General features: G+C 38.1%; 1 protein-coding gene across 1 annotated transcript; it reads right to left on the bottom strand.

The window, feature by feature from the left end:
- Positions 1-1,555: 1,555 nt before the first annotated feature.
- LOC135566735 (fumarate hydratase, mitochondrial-like) lies at positions 1,556-2,459 on the bottom strand. Its single transcript, XM_065014357.1, has 2 exons — positions 2,010-2,459; positions 1,556-1,732 (listed from the first exon to the last, which is right to left on the bottom strand). The coding sequence occupies exons 1-2, from the start codon at positions 2,169-2,171 to the stop codon at positions 1,571-1,573; spliced, it is 324 nt and encodes a 107-aa protein (XP_064870429.1). The 5' UTR covers positions 2,172-2,459; the 3' UTR covers positions 1,556-1,570.
- Between the last annotated feature and the right edge of the window lie 13,035 nt (positions 2,460-15,494).

Raw genomic sequence — 15,494 nt, 5'->3', positions numbered from 1 at the left:
ACATCAGACCAGAGAGGCCAACATGCCTGATCCAAGGAACATGGACATCAGACCAGAGGTCAAATGCCTGGACATGTCTAGGTAATTAAATTTAAATTGTTCAGTATTGTACCAAGACCAGTACCAAGGCCGGTAAGACCAGTACCAAGGCCGGTACCAAGGCCAAGACCGGTACCAAGACCGGTACCAAGGCCAAGACCGGTACCAAGACCTAATCTGTGTTAGTAGACAGGTACCCAGTCTAATCTGTGTTAGTCGACAGGTACCCAGTCTAATCTGTGTTAGTCGACAGGTACCCAGTCGAATCTGTGTTAGTCGACAGGTACCCAGTCGAATCTGTGTTAGTCGACAGGTACCCAGTCGAATCTGTGTTAGTCGACAGGTACCCAGTCGAATCTGTGTTAGTCGACAGGTACCCAGTCGAATCTGTGTTAGTCGACAGGTACCCAGTCGAATCTGTGTTAGTCGACAGGTACCCAGTCGAATCTGTGTTAGTCGACAGGTACCCAGTCGAATCTGTGTTAGTCGACAGGTACCCAGTCGAATCTGTGTTAGTCGACAGGTACCCAGTCTAATCTGTGTTAGTCGACAGGTACCCAGTCTAATCTGTGTTAGTCGACAGGTACCCAGTCTAATCTGTGTTAGTCGACAGGTACCCAGTCTAATCTGTGTTAGTACAGGTACCCAGTCTAATCTGTGTTAGTAGACAGGTACCCAGTCTAATCTGTGTTAGTAGACAGGTACCCAGTCTAATCTGTGTTAGTCGACAGGTACCCAGTCTAATCTGTGTTAGTCGACAGGTACCCAGTCTAATCTGTGTTAGTCGACAGGTACCCAGTCTAATCTGTGTTAGTCGACAGGTACCCAGTCTAATCTGTGTTAGTCGACAGGTACCCAGTCTAATCTGTGTTAGTCGACAGGTACCCAGTCTAATCTGTGTTAGTCGACAGGTACCCAGTCTAATCTGTGTTAGTCGACAGGTACCCAGTCTAATCTGTGTTAGTCGACAGGTACCCAGTCTAATCTGTGTTAGTCGACAGGTACCCAGTCTAATCTGTGTTAGCCGACAGGTACCCAGTCTAATCTGTGTTAGTCGACAGGTACCCAGTCTAATCTGTGTTAGTCGACAGGTACCCAGTCTAATCTGTGTTAGTCGACAGGTACCAGTCTAATCTGTGTTAGCTTCACAGGTACCCAGTCTAATCTGTGTTAGTCGACAGGTACCCAGTCTAATCTGTGTTAGTCGACAGGCACCCAGTCTAATCTGTGTTAGTCGACAGGTACCCAGTCTAATCTGTGTTAGTCGACAGGTACCCAGTCTAATCTGTGTTAGTCGACAGGTACCCAGTCTAATCTGTGTTAGTCGACAGGTACCCAGTCTAATCTGTGTTAGTCGACAGGTACCCAGTCTAATCTGTGTTAGTCGACAGGTACCCAGTCTGATCTGTGTTAGTAGACAGGTACCCAGTCTAATCTGTGTTAGTAGACAGGTACCCAGTCTAATCTGTGTTAGTAGACAGGTACCCAGTCTAATCTGTGTTAGAACTAGACAGGTACCCAGGCTGGTCTGTCATGCGACCCTCTCCTGTAGTGGTGTGGCTGTTCCCCCTGTATCAGGCACCTCATCAGCAGCCTGCACGATGGCATCAGCCAGCCTCGGGTCCAGTCCGTAGTCCTTGTTGACCTCTGCAGCGGCCCTCTTCAGAATCCCAAAGGCTTTGATCACCTGGATCTGTTGGGACACCGAAGACAGTTAGTGAGGACGATGATTTCACTGATACACAACGATACGCTGGATACAGGAAGTAACCTTTAGTCTGATCTGAATCTGGGGGAAAATAGGACAGGAAATTGTTGCAAGGATGTGTGTCCAATTTGTAGCGAGCTAGCTACAATGACCCCCTGAGACATGGCGGGACGGGTGACCTACAGCCATAGGGATCCACAGCCGTGTCTCAGGGCTCAAGCTACACCTTGATAGATGGAAGTAGCATCTAGTCTGAACTTACTGGCATTCTCTCCGACGGTCCTCCGATCTTGAAGTTCATGGTGGATCGGACTGTCTGAGCCCCGTAATACTTGTCAACAGGCACCTTCAGCTCTCCGAAGGTGTCTGCCTCGATTCTGTACTCTGAAGACTGAACAACAACATGGAGACAGTCAATTAGCATAGATGAAAAGTCAGTCTGGGTTCTAGCTACATGGTTATTTGGTTAGAGAGGCATAATCTCAACAACATCAAAACAAAACTAGTAGCTAGCTATAGACTCGCTTTGTTGACATTTGAAAGCTAACCTCTGAACAACAGAACGGTTGTTTCTCAGGCTGACCTATCAGAACGGTTTTTTCTCAGGCTGACCTATCAGGTGTTTAGACACAGAACTCCTAGCTAATTGTAGGTAAACCAATCACTACGCAGCCATTTGGACAGTGCTCTGTGCCAGCGGTAGTGTTGGGATGCAGTTTGCCAAGTACCTCGACTCCTCCACGGAGTTTAGAGCACACAGGTTATTAATGAACCTCTAGGGCTGTGGAGGTCATGACATTAAGGCAGCAGGTTATTAATGAACCTCTAGGGCTGTGGAGGTCATGACATTAAGGCAGCAGGTTATTAATGAACCTCTAGGGCTGTGGAGGTCATGACATTAAGGCGGCAGGTTATTAATGAACCTCTAGGGCTGTGGAGGTCATGACATTAAGGCGGCAGGTTATTAATGAACCTCTAGGGCTGTGGAGGTCATGACATTAAGGCGGCAGGTTATTAATGAACCTCTAGGGCTGTAGGGGTCATAACATTAAGGCAGCAGGTTATTAATGAACCTCTAGGGCTGTGGAGGTCATGACATTAAGGCAGCAGGTTATTAATGAACCTCTAGGGCTGTAGGGGTCATAACATTAAGGCAGCAGGTTATTAATGAACCTCTAGGGCTGTGGAGGTCATGACATTAAGGCAGCAGGTTATTAATGAACCTCTAGGGCTGTGGAGGTCATGACATTAAGGCGGCAGGTTATTAATGAACCTCTAGGGCTGTGGAGGTCATGACATTAAGGCGGCAGGTTATTAATGAACCTCTAGGGCTGTGGAGGTCATGACATTAAGGCGGCAGGTTATTAATGAACCTCTAGGGCTGTGGAGGTCATGACATTAAGGCGGCAGGTTATTAATGAACCTCTAGGGCTGTGGAGGTCATGACATTAAGGCGGCAGGTTATTAATGAACCTCTAGGGCTGTGGAGGTCATGACATTAAGGCGGCAGGTTATTAATGAACCTCTAGGGCTGTAGGGTCATGACATTAAGGCAGCAGGTTATTAATGAACCTCTAGGGCTGTGGAGGTCATGACATTAAGAGGTTATTAATGAACCTCTAGGGCTGTGGAGGTCATGACATTAAGGCGGCAGGTTATTAATGAACCTCTAGGGCTGTGGAGGTCATGACATTAAGGCGGCAGGTTATTAATGAACCTCTAGGGCTGTGGAGGTCATGACATTAAGGCGGCAGGTTATTAATGAACCTCTAGGGCTGTGGAGGTCATGACATTAAGGCGGCAGGTTATTAATGAACCTCTAGGCTGTGGAGGTCATGACATTAAGGCGGCAGGTTATTAATGAACCTCTAGGGCTGTGGAGGTCATGACATTAAGGCGGCAGGTTATTAATGAACCTCTAGGGCTGTGGAGGTCATGACATTAAGGCGGCAGGTTATTAATGAACCTCTAGGGCTGTGGAGGTCATGACATTAAGGCGGCAGGTTATTAATGAACCTCTAGGGCTGTGGAGGTCATGACATTAAGGCGGCAGGTTATTAATGAACCTCTAGGGCTGTGGAGGTCATGACATTAAGGCAGCAGGTTATTAATGAACCTCTAGGGCTGTGGAGGTCATGACATTAAGGCAGCAGGTTATTAATGAACCTCTAGGGCTGTGGAGGACATGACATTAAGGCAGCAGGTTATTAATGAACCTCTAGGGCTGTGGAGGTCATGACATTAAGGCAGCGGGTTATTAATGAACCTCTAGGGCTGTGGAGGTCATGACATTAAGGCAGCGGGTTATTAATGAACCTCTAGGGCTGTGGAGGTCATGACATTAAGGCAGCAGGTTATTAATGAACCTCTAGGGCTGTAGGGGTCATAACATTAAGGCAGCAGGTTATTAATGAACCTCTAGGGCTGTGGAGGTCATGACATTAAGGCAGCGGGTTATTAATGAACCTCTAGGGCTGTGGAGGTCATGACATTAAGGCGGCAGGTTATTGTCATGCAAAAGTACGCCGGTCTAACAGTAATTTATCGTTAAATAAAATGTTTAGCATCTCCAGGCCTCTACGCATCCAAGCCGCTAATGCCTTTGGAACATCTACAGTTTTTTTTTTTTAAGTTGAATAATTCAATTTAATATACACCATCACAACACAGCCATTACATATTTTAGTCAGAAACATTATGATATGAAGAAAACGTATTTCAGAACTACAGAATATGAGTTGGCCTACTGTATGTTATCTGGCTATAGGGCTGTAGACTAGGTCATTTATCAGACTAGATACTGTATGTTATCTGGCTATAGGGCTGTAGACTAGGTCATTTATCAGACTAGATACTGTATGTTATCTGGCTATAGGCTGTAGACTAGGTCATTTATCAGACTAGATACTGTATGTTATCAGACTAGATACTGTAGACTAGTTCATTTATCAGACTAGATACTGTATGTTATCTGGCTATAGGGCTGTAGACTAGTTCATTTATCAGACTAGATACTTTATGTTATCTGGCTATAGACTGTAGACTAGTTCATTTATCAGACTAGATACTGTATGTTATCTGGCTATAGGGCTGTAGACTAGGTCATTTATCAGACTAGATACTGTATGTTATCTGGCTATAGGGCTGTAGACTAGGTCATTTATCAGACTAGATACTGTATGTTATCTGGCTATAGACTAGTTCATTTATCAGACTAGATACTGTATGTTATCTGACTATAGACTAGTTCATTTATCAGACTAGATACTGTATGTTATCTGGCTATAGACTAGTTCATTTATCAGACTAGATACTGTATGTTATCTGACTATAGACTAGTTCATTTATCAGACTAGATACTGTATGTTATCTGGCTATAGACTAGTTCATTTATCAGACTAGATACTGTATGTTATCAGACTAGATACTGTATGTTATCTGGCTATAGACTGTAGACTAGGTCATTGATCAGACTAGATACTGTATGTTATCTGACTATAGACTAGTTCATTTATCAGACTAGATACTGTATGTTATCTGGCTATAGGGCTGTAGACTAGGTCATTTATCAGACTAGATACTGTATGTTATCTGGCTATAGGGCTGTAGACTAGTTCATTTATCAGACTAGATACTGTATGTTATCTGGCTATAGGGCTGTAGACTAGGTCATTTATCAGACTAGATACTGTATGTTATCTGGCTATAGGGCTGTAGACTAGGTCATTTATCAGACTAGATACTGTATGTTATCTGGCTATAGACTAGTTCATTTATCAGACTAGATACTGTATGTTATCTGACTATAGACTAGTTCATTTATCAGACTAGATACTGTATGTTATCTGGCTATAGACTAGTTCATTTATCAGACTAGATACTGTATGTTATCTGACTATAGACTAGTTCATTTATCAGACTAGATACTGTATGTTATCTGGCTATAGACTAGTTCATTTATCAGACTAGATACTGTATGTTATCAGACTAGATACTGTATGTTATCTGGCTATAGACTGTAGACTAGGTCATTGATCAGACTAGATACTGTATGTTATCTGACTATAGACTAGTTCATTTATCAGACTAGATACTGTATGTTATCTGGCTATAGGGCTGTAGACTAGGTCATTTATCAGACTAGATACTGTATGTTATCTGGCTATAGGGCTGTAGACTAGTTCATTTATCAGACTAGATACTGTATGTTATCTGGCTATAGGGCTGTAGACTAGGTCATTTATCAGACTAGATACTGTATGTTATCTGGCTATAGACTGTAGACTAGGTCATTTATCAGACTAGATACTGTATGTTATCTGGCTATAGACTGTAGACTAGGTCATTTATCAGACTAGATACTGTATGTTATCTGGCTATAGGGCTGTAGACTAGTTCATTTATCAGACTAGATACTGTATGTTATCTGGCTATAGGGCTGTAGACTAGGTCATTTATCAGACTAGATACTGTATGTTATCTGACTATAGGGCTGTAGACTAGTTCATTTATCAGACTAGATACTGTATGTTATCTGGCTATAGGGCTGTAGACTAGGTCATTTATCAGACTAGATACTGTATGTTATCTGGCTATAGACTGTAGACTAGGTCATTTATCAGACTAGATACTGTATGTTATCTGGCTATAGACTGTAGACTAGGTCATTTATCAGACTAGATACTGTATGTTATCTGGCTATAGGGCTGTAGACTAGTTCATTTATCAGACTAGATACTGTATGTTATCTGGCTATAGGGCTGTAGACTAGGTCATTTATCAGACTAGATACTGTATGTTATCTGACTATAGGGCTGTAGACTAGTTCATTTATCAGACTAGATACTGTATGTTATCTGGCTATAGGGCTGTAGACTAGGTCATTTATCAGACTAGATACTGTATGTTATCTGGCTATAGACTGGTTCATTTATCAGACTAGATACTGTATGTTATCTGGCTATAGGGCTGTAGACTAGGTCATTTATCAGACTAGATACTGTATGTTATCTGACTATAGACTAGGTCATTTATCAGACTAGATACTGTATGTTATCTGGCTATAGGGCTGTAGACTAGGTCATTTATCAGACTAGATACTGTATGTTATCTGGCTATAGGGCTGTAGACTAGTTCATTTATCAGACTAGATACTGTATGTTATCTGGCTATAGGGCTGTAGACTAGGTCATTTATCAGACTAGATACTGTATGTTATCTGGCTATAGGGCTGTAGACTAGGTCATTTATCAGACTAGATACTGTATGTTATCTGGCTATAGGGCTGTAGACTAGGTCATTTATCAGACTAGATACTGTATGTTATCTGGCTATAGGGCTGTAGACTAGGTCATTTATCAGACTAGATACTGTATGTTATCTGACTATAGGGCTGTAGACTAGTTCATTTATCAGACTAGATACTGTATGTTATCTGGCTATAGGGCTGTAGACTAGGTCATTTATCAGACTAGATACTGTATGTTATCTGGCTATAGACTGGTTCATTTATCAGACTAGATACTGTATGTTATCTGGCTATAGGGCTGTAGACTAGGTCATTTATCAGACTAGATACTGTATGTTATCTGACTATAGACTAGGTCATTTATCAGACTAGATACTGTATGTTATCTGGCTATAGGGCTGTAGACTAGGTCATTTATCAGACTAGATACTGTATGTTATCTGGCTATAGGGCTGTAGACTAGTTCATTTATCAGACTAGATACTGTATGTTATCTGGCTATAGGGCTGTAGACTAGGTCATTTATCAGACTAGATACTGTATGTTATCTGGCTGTAGACTAGTTCATTTATCAGACTAGATACTGTATGTTATCTGGCTATAGGGCTGTAGACTAGGTCATTTATCAGACTAGATACTGTATGTTATCTGACTATAGACTGGTTCATTTATCAGACTAGATACTGTATGTTATCTGGCTATAGACTGTAGACTAGTTCATTTATCAGACTAGATACTGTATGTTATCTGACTGTAGACTAGTTCATTTATCAGACTAGATACTGTATGTTATCTGGCTATAGGGCTGTAGACTAGTTCATTTATCAGACTAGATACTGTATGTTATCTGGCTATAGACTGGTTCATTTATCAGACTAGATACTGTATGTTATCTGGCTATAGACTGTAGACTAGTTCATTTATCAGACTAGATACTGTATGTTATCTGGCTATAGACTGGTTCATTTATCAGACTAGATACTGTATGTTATCAGACTATAGACTGGTTCATTTATCAGACTAGATACTGTATGTTATCTGACTATAGACTGTAGACTAGTTCATTTATCAGACTAGATACTGTATGTTATCTGGCTATAGACTGTAGGTTTGTTCATTTATCAGACTAGATACTGTATGTTATCTGGCTATAGACTAGTTCATTTATCAGACTAGATACTGTATGTTATCTGGCTATAGACTAGTTCATTTATCAGACTAGATACTGTATGTTATCTGGCTATAGACTGTAGGTTTGTTCATTTATCAGACTAGATACTGTATGTTATCTGACTATAGACTGTAGACTAGTTCATTTATCAGACTAGATACTGTATGTTATCTGGCTATAGACTGTAGACTAGTTCATTTATCAGACTAGATACAACATGTTATCAGGCTATAGACTGGTTCATTTATCAGACTAGATACTGTATGTTATCTGGCTATAGACTGGTTCATTTATCAGACTAGATACTGTATGTTATCTGGCTATAGGGCTGTAGACTAGTTCATTTATCAGACTAGATACTGTATGTTATCTGGCTATAGACTGTAGACTAGTTCATTTATCAGACTAGATACTGTATGTTATCTGGCTATAGACTGTAGACTAGTTCATTTATCAGATTAGATACTGTATGTTATCTGGCTATAGACTAGTTCATTTATCAGACTAGATACTGTATGTTATCAGACTATAGACTGGTTCATTTATCAGACTAGATACTGTATGTTATCTGACTATAGACTGTAGACTAGTTCATTTATCAGACTAGATACTGTATGTTATCTGGCTATAGACTGTAGGTTTGTTCATTTATCAGACTAGATACTGTATGTTATCTGGCTATAGACTAGTTCATTTATCAGACTAGATACTGTATGTTATCTGGCTATAGACTAGTTCATTTATCAGACTAGATACTGTATGTTATCTGGCTATAGACTGTAGGTTTGTTCATTTATCAGACTAGATACTGTATGTTATCTGACTATAGACTGTAGACTAGTTCATTTATCAGACTAGATACTGTATGTTATCTGGCTATAGACTGTAGACTAGTTCATTTATCAGACTAGATACAACATGTTATCAGGCTATAGACTGGTTCATTTATCAGACTAGATACTGTATGTTATCTGGCTATAGACTGTAGACTAGTTCATTTATCAGACTAGATACTGTATGTTATCTGGCTATAGACTGTAGACTAGTTCATTTATCAGACTAGATACTGTATGTTATCTGGCTATAGACTAGTTCATTTATCAGACTAGATACTGTATGTTATCTGGCTATAGGGCTGTAGACTGGTTCATTTATCAGACTAGATACTGTATGTTATCTGGCTATAGGGCTGTAGACTAGTTCATTTATCAGACTAGATACTGTATGTTATCTGGCTATAGGGCTGTAGACTAGGTCATTTATCAGACTAGATACTGTATGTTATCTGGCTATAGGGCTGTAGACTGGTTCATTTATCAGACTAGATACTGTATGTTATCTGGCTATAGGGCTGTAGACTAGTTAATTTATCAGACTAGATACTGTATGTTATCTGGCTATAGACTGTAGACTAGTTCATTTATCAGACTAGATACTGTATGTTATCAGACTAGATACTGTATGTTATCTGGCTATAGACTAGTTCATTTATCAGACTAGATACTGTATGTTATCTGGCTATAGACTGTAGACTAGTTCATTTATCAGACTAGATACTGTATGTTATCTGACTATAGACTGTAGACTAGTTCATTTATCAGACTAGATACTGTATGTTATCTGGCTATAGACTGGTTCATTTATCAGACTAGATACTGTATGTTATCTGGCTATAGACTGGTTCATTTATCAGACTAGATACTGTATGTTATCTGGCTATAGGGCTGTAGACTAGGTCATTTATCAGACTAGATACTGTATGTTATCTGGCTATAGACTGGTTCATTTATCAGACTAGATACTGTATGTTATCTGGCTATAGGGCTGTAGACTAGTTCATTTATCAGACTAGATACTGTATGTTATCTGGCTATAGACTGTAGACTAGTTCATTTATCAGACTAGATACTGTATGTTATCTGGCTATAGACTGTAGACTAGTTCATTTATCAGATTAGATACTGTATGTTATCTGGCTATAGACTAGTTCATTTATCAGACTAGATACTGTATGTTATCAGACTATAGACTGGTTCATTTATCAGACTAGATACTGTATGTTATCTGACTATAGACTGTAGACTAGTTCATTTATCAGACTAGATACTGTATGTTATCTGGCTATAGACTGTAGGTTTGTTCATTTATCAGACTAGATACTGTATGTTATCTGGCTATAGACTAGTTCATTTATCAGACTAGATACTGTATGTTATCTGGCTATAGACTAGTTCATTTATCAGACTAGATACTGTATGTTATCTGGCTATAGACTGTAGGTTTGTTCATTTATCAGACTAGATACTGTATGTTATCTGACTATAGACTGTAGACTAGTTCATTTATCAGACTAGATACTGTATGTTATCTGGCTATAGACTGTAGACTAGTTCATTTATCAGACTAGATACAACATGTTATCAGGCTATAGACTGGTTCATTTATCAGACTAGATACTGTATGTTATCTGGCTATAGACTGTAGACTAGGTCATTTATCAGACTAGATACTGTATGTTATCTGGCTATAGACTGTAGACTAGTTCATTTATCAGACTAGATACTGTATGTTATCTGGCTATAGACTGTAGACTAGTTCATTTATCAGACTAGATACTGTATGTTATCTGGCTATAGGGCTGTAGACTAGTTCATTTATCAGACTAGATACTGTATGTTATCTGGCTATAGACTGTAGACTAGTTCATTTATCAGACTAGATACTGTATGTTATCTGGCTATAGACTAGTTCATTTATCAGACTAGATACTGTATGTTATCTGGCTATAGGGCTGTAGACTGGTTCATTTATCAGACTAGATACTGTATGTTATCTGGCTATAGGGCTGTAGACTAGTTCATTTATCAGACTAGATACTGTATGTTATCTGGCTATAGACTGTAGACTAGTTCATTTATCAGACTAGATACTGTATGTTATCAGACTAGATACTGTATGTTATCTGGCTATAGACTGTAGACTGGTTCATTTATCAGACTAGATACTGTATGTTATCTGGCTATAGACTAGTTCATTTATCAGACTAGATACTGTATGTTATCTGGCTATAGACTGTAGACTAGTTCATTTATCAGACTAGATACTGTATGTTATCTGACTATAGACTGTAGACTAGTTCATTTATCAGACTAGATACTGTATGTTATCTGGCTATAGACTGGTTCATTTATCAGACTAGATACTGTATGTTATCTGGCTATAGACTGGTTCATTTATCAGACTAGATACTGTATGTTATCTGGCTATAGACTGTAGACTAGTTCATTTATCAGACTAGATACTGTATGTTATCTGGCTATAGACTGTAGACTAGTTAATTTATCAGACTAGATACTGTATGTTATCTGGCTATAGACTGTAGACTAGTTCATTTATCAGACTAGATACTGTATGTTATCTGGCTATAGACTGTAGACTAGTTCATTTAGCAGACTAGATACTGTATGTTATCTGGCTATAGGCTGTAGACTTGTTCATTTAGCAGACTAGATACTGTATGTTATCTGGCTATAGACTAGTTCATTTATCAGACTAGATACTGTATGTTATCTGGCTATAGACTGTAGACTAGTTAATTTATCAGACTAGATACTGTATGTTATCTGGCTATAGACTGTAGACTAGTTAATTTATCAGACTAGATACTGTATGTTATCTGGCTATAGGCTGTAGACTTGTTCATTTAGCAGACTAGATACTGTATGTTATCTGGCTGTAGACTAGTTCATTTATCAGACTAGATACTGTATGTTATCTGGCTATAGACTGTAGACTAGTTCATTTATCAGACTAGATACTGTATGTTATCTGGCTATAGACTGGTTCATTTATCAGACTAGATACTGTATGTTATCTGACTATAGACTAGTTCATTTATCAGACTAGATACTGTATGTTATCTGGCTATAGACTAGTTCATTTATCAGACTAGATACTGTATGTTATCTGGCTATAGACTGGTTCATTTATCAGACTAGATACTGTATGTTATCTGGCTATAGACTAGTTCATTTATCAGACTAGATACAACATGTTATCAGGCTATAGACTGGTTCATTTATCAGACTAGATACTGTATGTTATCTGGCTATAGACTAGTTCATTTATCAGACTAGATACTGTATGTTATCTGGCTATAGACTGTAGACTAGTTAATTTATCAGACTAGATACTGTATGTTATCTGGCTATAGACTAGTTCATTTATCAGACTAGATACTGTATGTTATCTGGCTATAGACTGGTTCATTTATCAGACTAGATACTGTATGTTATCTGGCTATAGACTGTAGACTAGTTCATTTATCAGACTAGATACTGTATGTTATCTGGCTATAGACTGTAGGCTTGTTCATTTATCAGACTAGATACAACATGTTATCTGGCTATAGACTGTAGACTAGTTCATTTATCAGACTAGATACTGTATGTTATCTGGCTATAGACTAGTTCATTTATCAGACTAGATACTGTATGTTATCTGACTATAGACTGGTTCATTTATCAGACTAGATACTGTATGTTATCTGGCTATAGACTGGTTCATTTATCAGACTAGATACTGTATGTTATCTGGCTATAGACTGTAGACTGGTTCATTTATCAGACTAGATACTGTATGTTATCTGGCTGTAGACTAGTTCATTTATCAGACTAGATACTGTATGTTATCTGGCTATAGACTAGTTCATTTATCAGACTAGATACTGTATGTTATCTGGCTATAGACTAGTTCATTTATCAGACTAGATACTGTATGTTATCTGGCTATAGACTAGTTCATTTATCAGACTAGATACTGTATGTTATCTGGCTATAGACTGGTTCATTTATCAGACTAGATACTGTATGTTATCTGGCTATAGACTAGTTCATTTATCAGACTAGATACAACATGTTATCTGACTATAGACTAGTTCATTTATCAGACTAGATACTGTATGTTATCTGGCTATAGACTAGTTCATTTATCAGACTAGATACTGTATGTTATCTGGCTATAGACTGGTTCATTTATCAGACTAGATACTGTATGTTATCTGGCTATAGACTAGTTCATTTATCAGACTAGATACAACATGTTATCAGGCTATAGACTGGTTCATTTATCAGACTAGATACTGTATGTTATCTGGCTATAGACTAGTTCATTTATCAGACTAGATACTGTATGTTATCTGGCTATAGACTAGTTCATTTATCAGACTAGATACTGTATGTTATCTGGCTATAGACTAGTTCATTTATCAGACTAGATACTGTATGTTATCTGGCTATAGACTGGTTCATTTATCAGACTAGATACTGTATGTTATCTGGCTATAGACTGTAGACTAGTTCATTTATCAGACTAGATACTGTATGTTATCTGGCTATAGACTGTAGGCTTGTTCATTTATCAGACTAGATACAACATGTTATCTGGCTATAGACTGTAGACTAGTTCATTTATCAGACTAGATACTGTATGTTATCTGGCTATAGACTAGTTCATTTATCAGACTAGATACTGTATGTTATCTGACTATAGACTGGTTCATTTATCAGACTAGATACTGTATGTTATCTGGCTATAGACTGGTTCATTTATCAGACTAGATACTGTATGTTATCTGGCTATAGACTGTAGACTGGTTCATTTATCAGACTAGATACTGTATGTTATCTGGCTGTAGACTAGTTCATTTATCAGACTAGATACTGTATGTTATCTGGCTATAGACTAGTTCATTTATCAGACTAGATACTGTATGTTATCTGGCTGTAGACTATAGACTAGTTCATTTATCAGACTAGATACTGTATGTTATCTGGCTATAGACTAGTTAATTTATCAGACTAGATACTGTATGTTATCTGGCTATAGACTGTAGACTAGTTCATTTATCAGACTAGATACTGTATGTTATCTGGCTATAGACTAGTTCATTTATCAGACTAGATACTGTATGTTATCTGGCTATAGACTGTAGACTAGTTCATTTATCAGACTAGATACTGTATGTTATCTGGCTATAGGGCTGTAGACTAGTTCATTTATCAGACTAGATACTGTATGTTATCTGGCTATAGACTGTAGACTAGTTCATTTATCAGACTAGATACTGTATGTTATCTGGCTATAGACTGTAGGCTTGTTCATTTATCAGACTAGATACTGTATGTTATCTGGCTATAGACTGTAGGCTTGTTCATTTATCAGACTAGATACTGTATGTTATCTGGCTATAGACTGTAGACTAGTTCATTTATCAGACTAGATACTGTATGTTATCTGGCTATAGACTAGTTCATTTATCAGACTAGATACTGTATGTTATCTGGCTATAGACTGTAGACTAGTTAATTTATCAGACTAGATACTGTATGTTATCTGGCTATAGACTAGTTCATTTATCAGACTAGATACTGTATGTTATCTGGCTATAGACTGGTTCATTTATCAGACTAGATACTGTATGTTATCTGGCTATAGACTGTAGACTAGTTCATTTATCAGACTAGATACTGTATGTTATCTGGCTATAGACTGTAGGCTTGTTCATTTATCAGACTAGATACAACATGTTATCTGGCTATAGACTGTAGACTAGTTCATTTATCAGACTAGATACTGTATGTTATCTGGCTATAGACTAGTTCATTTATCAGACTAGATACTGTATGTTATCTGACTATAGACTGGTTCATTTATCAGACTAGATACTGTATGTTATCTGGCTATAGACTGGTTCATTTATCAGACTAGATACTGTATGTTATCTGGCTATAGACTGTAGACTGGTTCATTTATCAGACTAGATACTGTATGTTATCTGGCTGTAGACTAGTTCATTTATCAGACTAGATACTGTATGTTATCTGGCTATAGACTAGTTCATTTATCAGACTAGATACTGTATGTTATCTGGCTATAGACTAGTTCATTTATCAGACTAGATACTGTATGTTATCTGGCTATAGACTAGTTCATTTATCAGACTAGATACTGTATGTTATCTGGCTATAGACTGTTCATTTATCAGACTAGATACTGTATGTTATCTGGCTATAGACTAGTTCATTTATCAGACTAGATACAACATGTTATCTGACTATAGACTAGTTCATTTATCAGACTAGATACTGTATGTTATCTGGCTATAGACTAGTTCATTTATCAGACTAGATACTGTATGTTATCTGGCTATAGACTGGTTCATTTATCAGACTAGATACTGTATGTTATCTGGCTATAGACTAGTTCATTTTATCAGACTAGATACAACATGTTATCAGGCTATAGACTGGTTCATTTATCAGACTAGA

This window comes from Oncorhynchus nerka, unplaced genomic scaffold (assembly GCF_034236695.1).
Source record: "Oncorhynchus nerka isolate Pitt River unplaced genomic scaffold, Oner_Uvic_2.0 unplaced_scaffold_3544, whole genome shotgun sequence".
In the NCBI taxonomy this organism is placed as follows: Eukaryota; Metazoa; Chordata; class Actinopteri; order Salmoniformes; family Salmonidae; genus Oncorhynchus; species Oncorhynchus nerka.
This window is presented reverse-complemented; position numbering and strand designations above follow the sequence as displayed.

What these genes read in the sequence shown, in the direction of transcription:
- LOC135566735 (XM_065014357.1), bottom strand. Translation starts at nt 2,171, where the DNA reads ATGCTAATTGACTGTCTCCATGTTGTTGTTCAGTCTTCAGAGTACAGA. An exon ending in GACCGTCGGAGAGAATGCCA is followed by an intron (nt 1,733 to 2,009) that starts GTAAGTTCAGAC and finishes GTGTCCCAACAG; the next exon opens with ATCCAGGTGATCAAAGCCTT.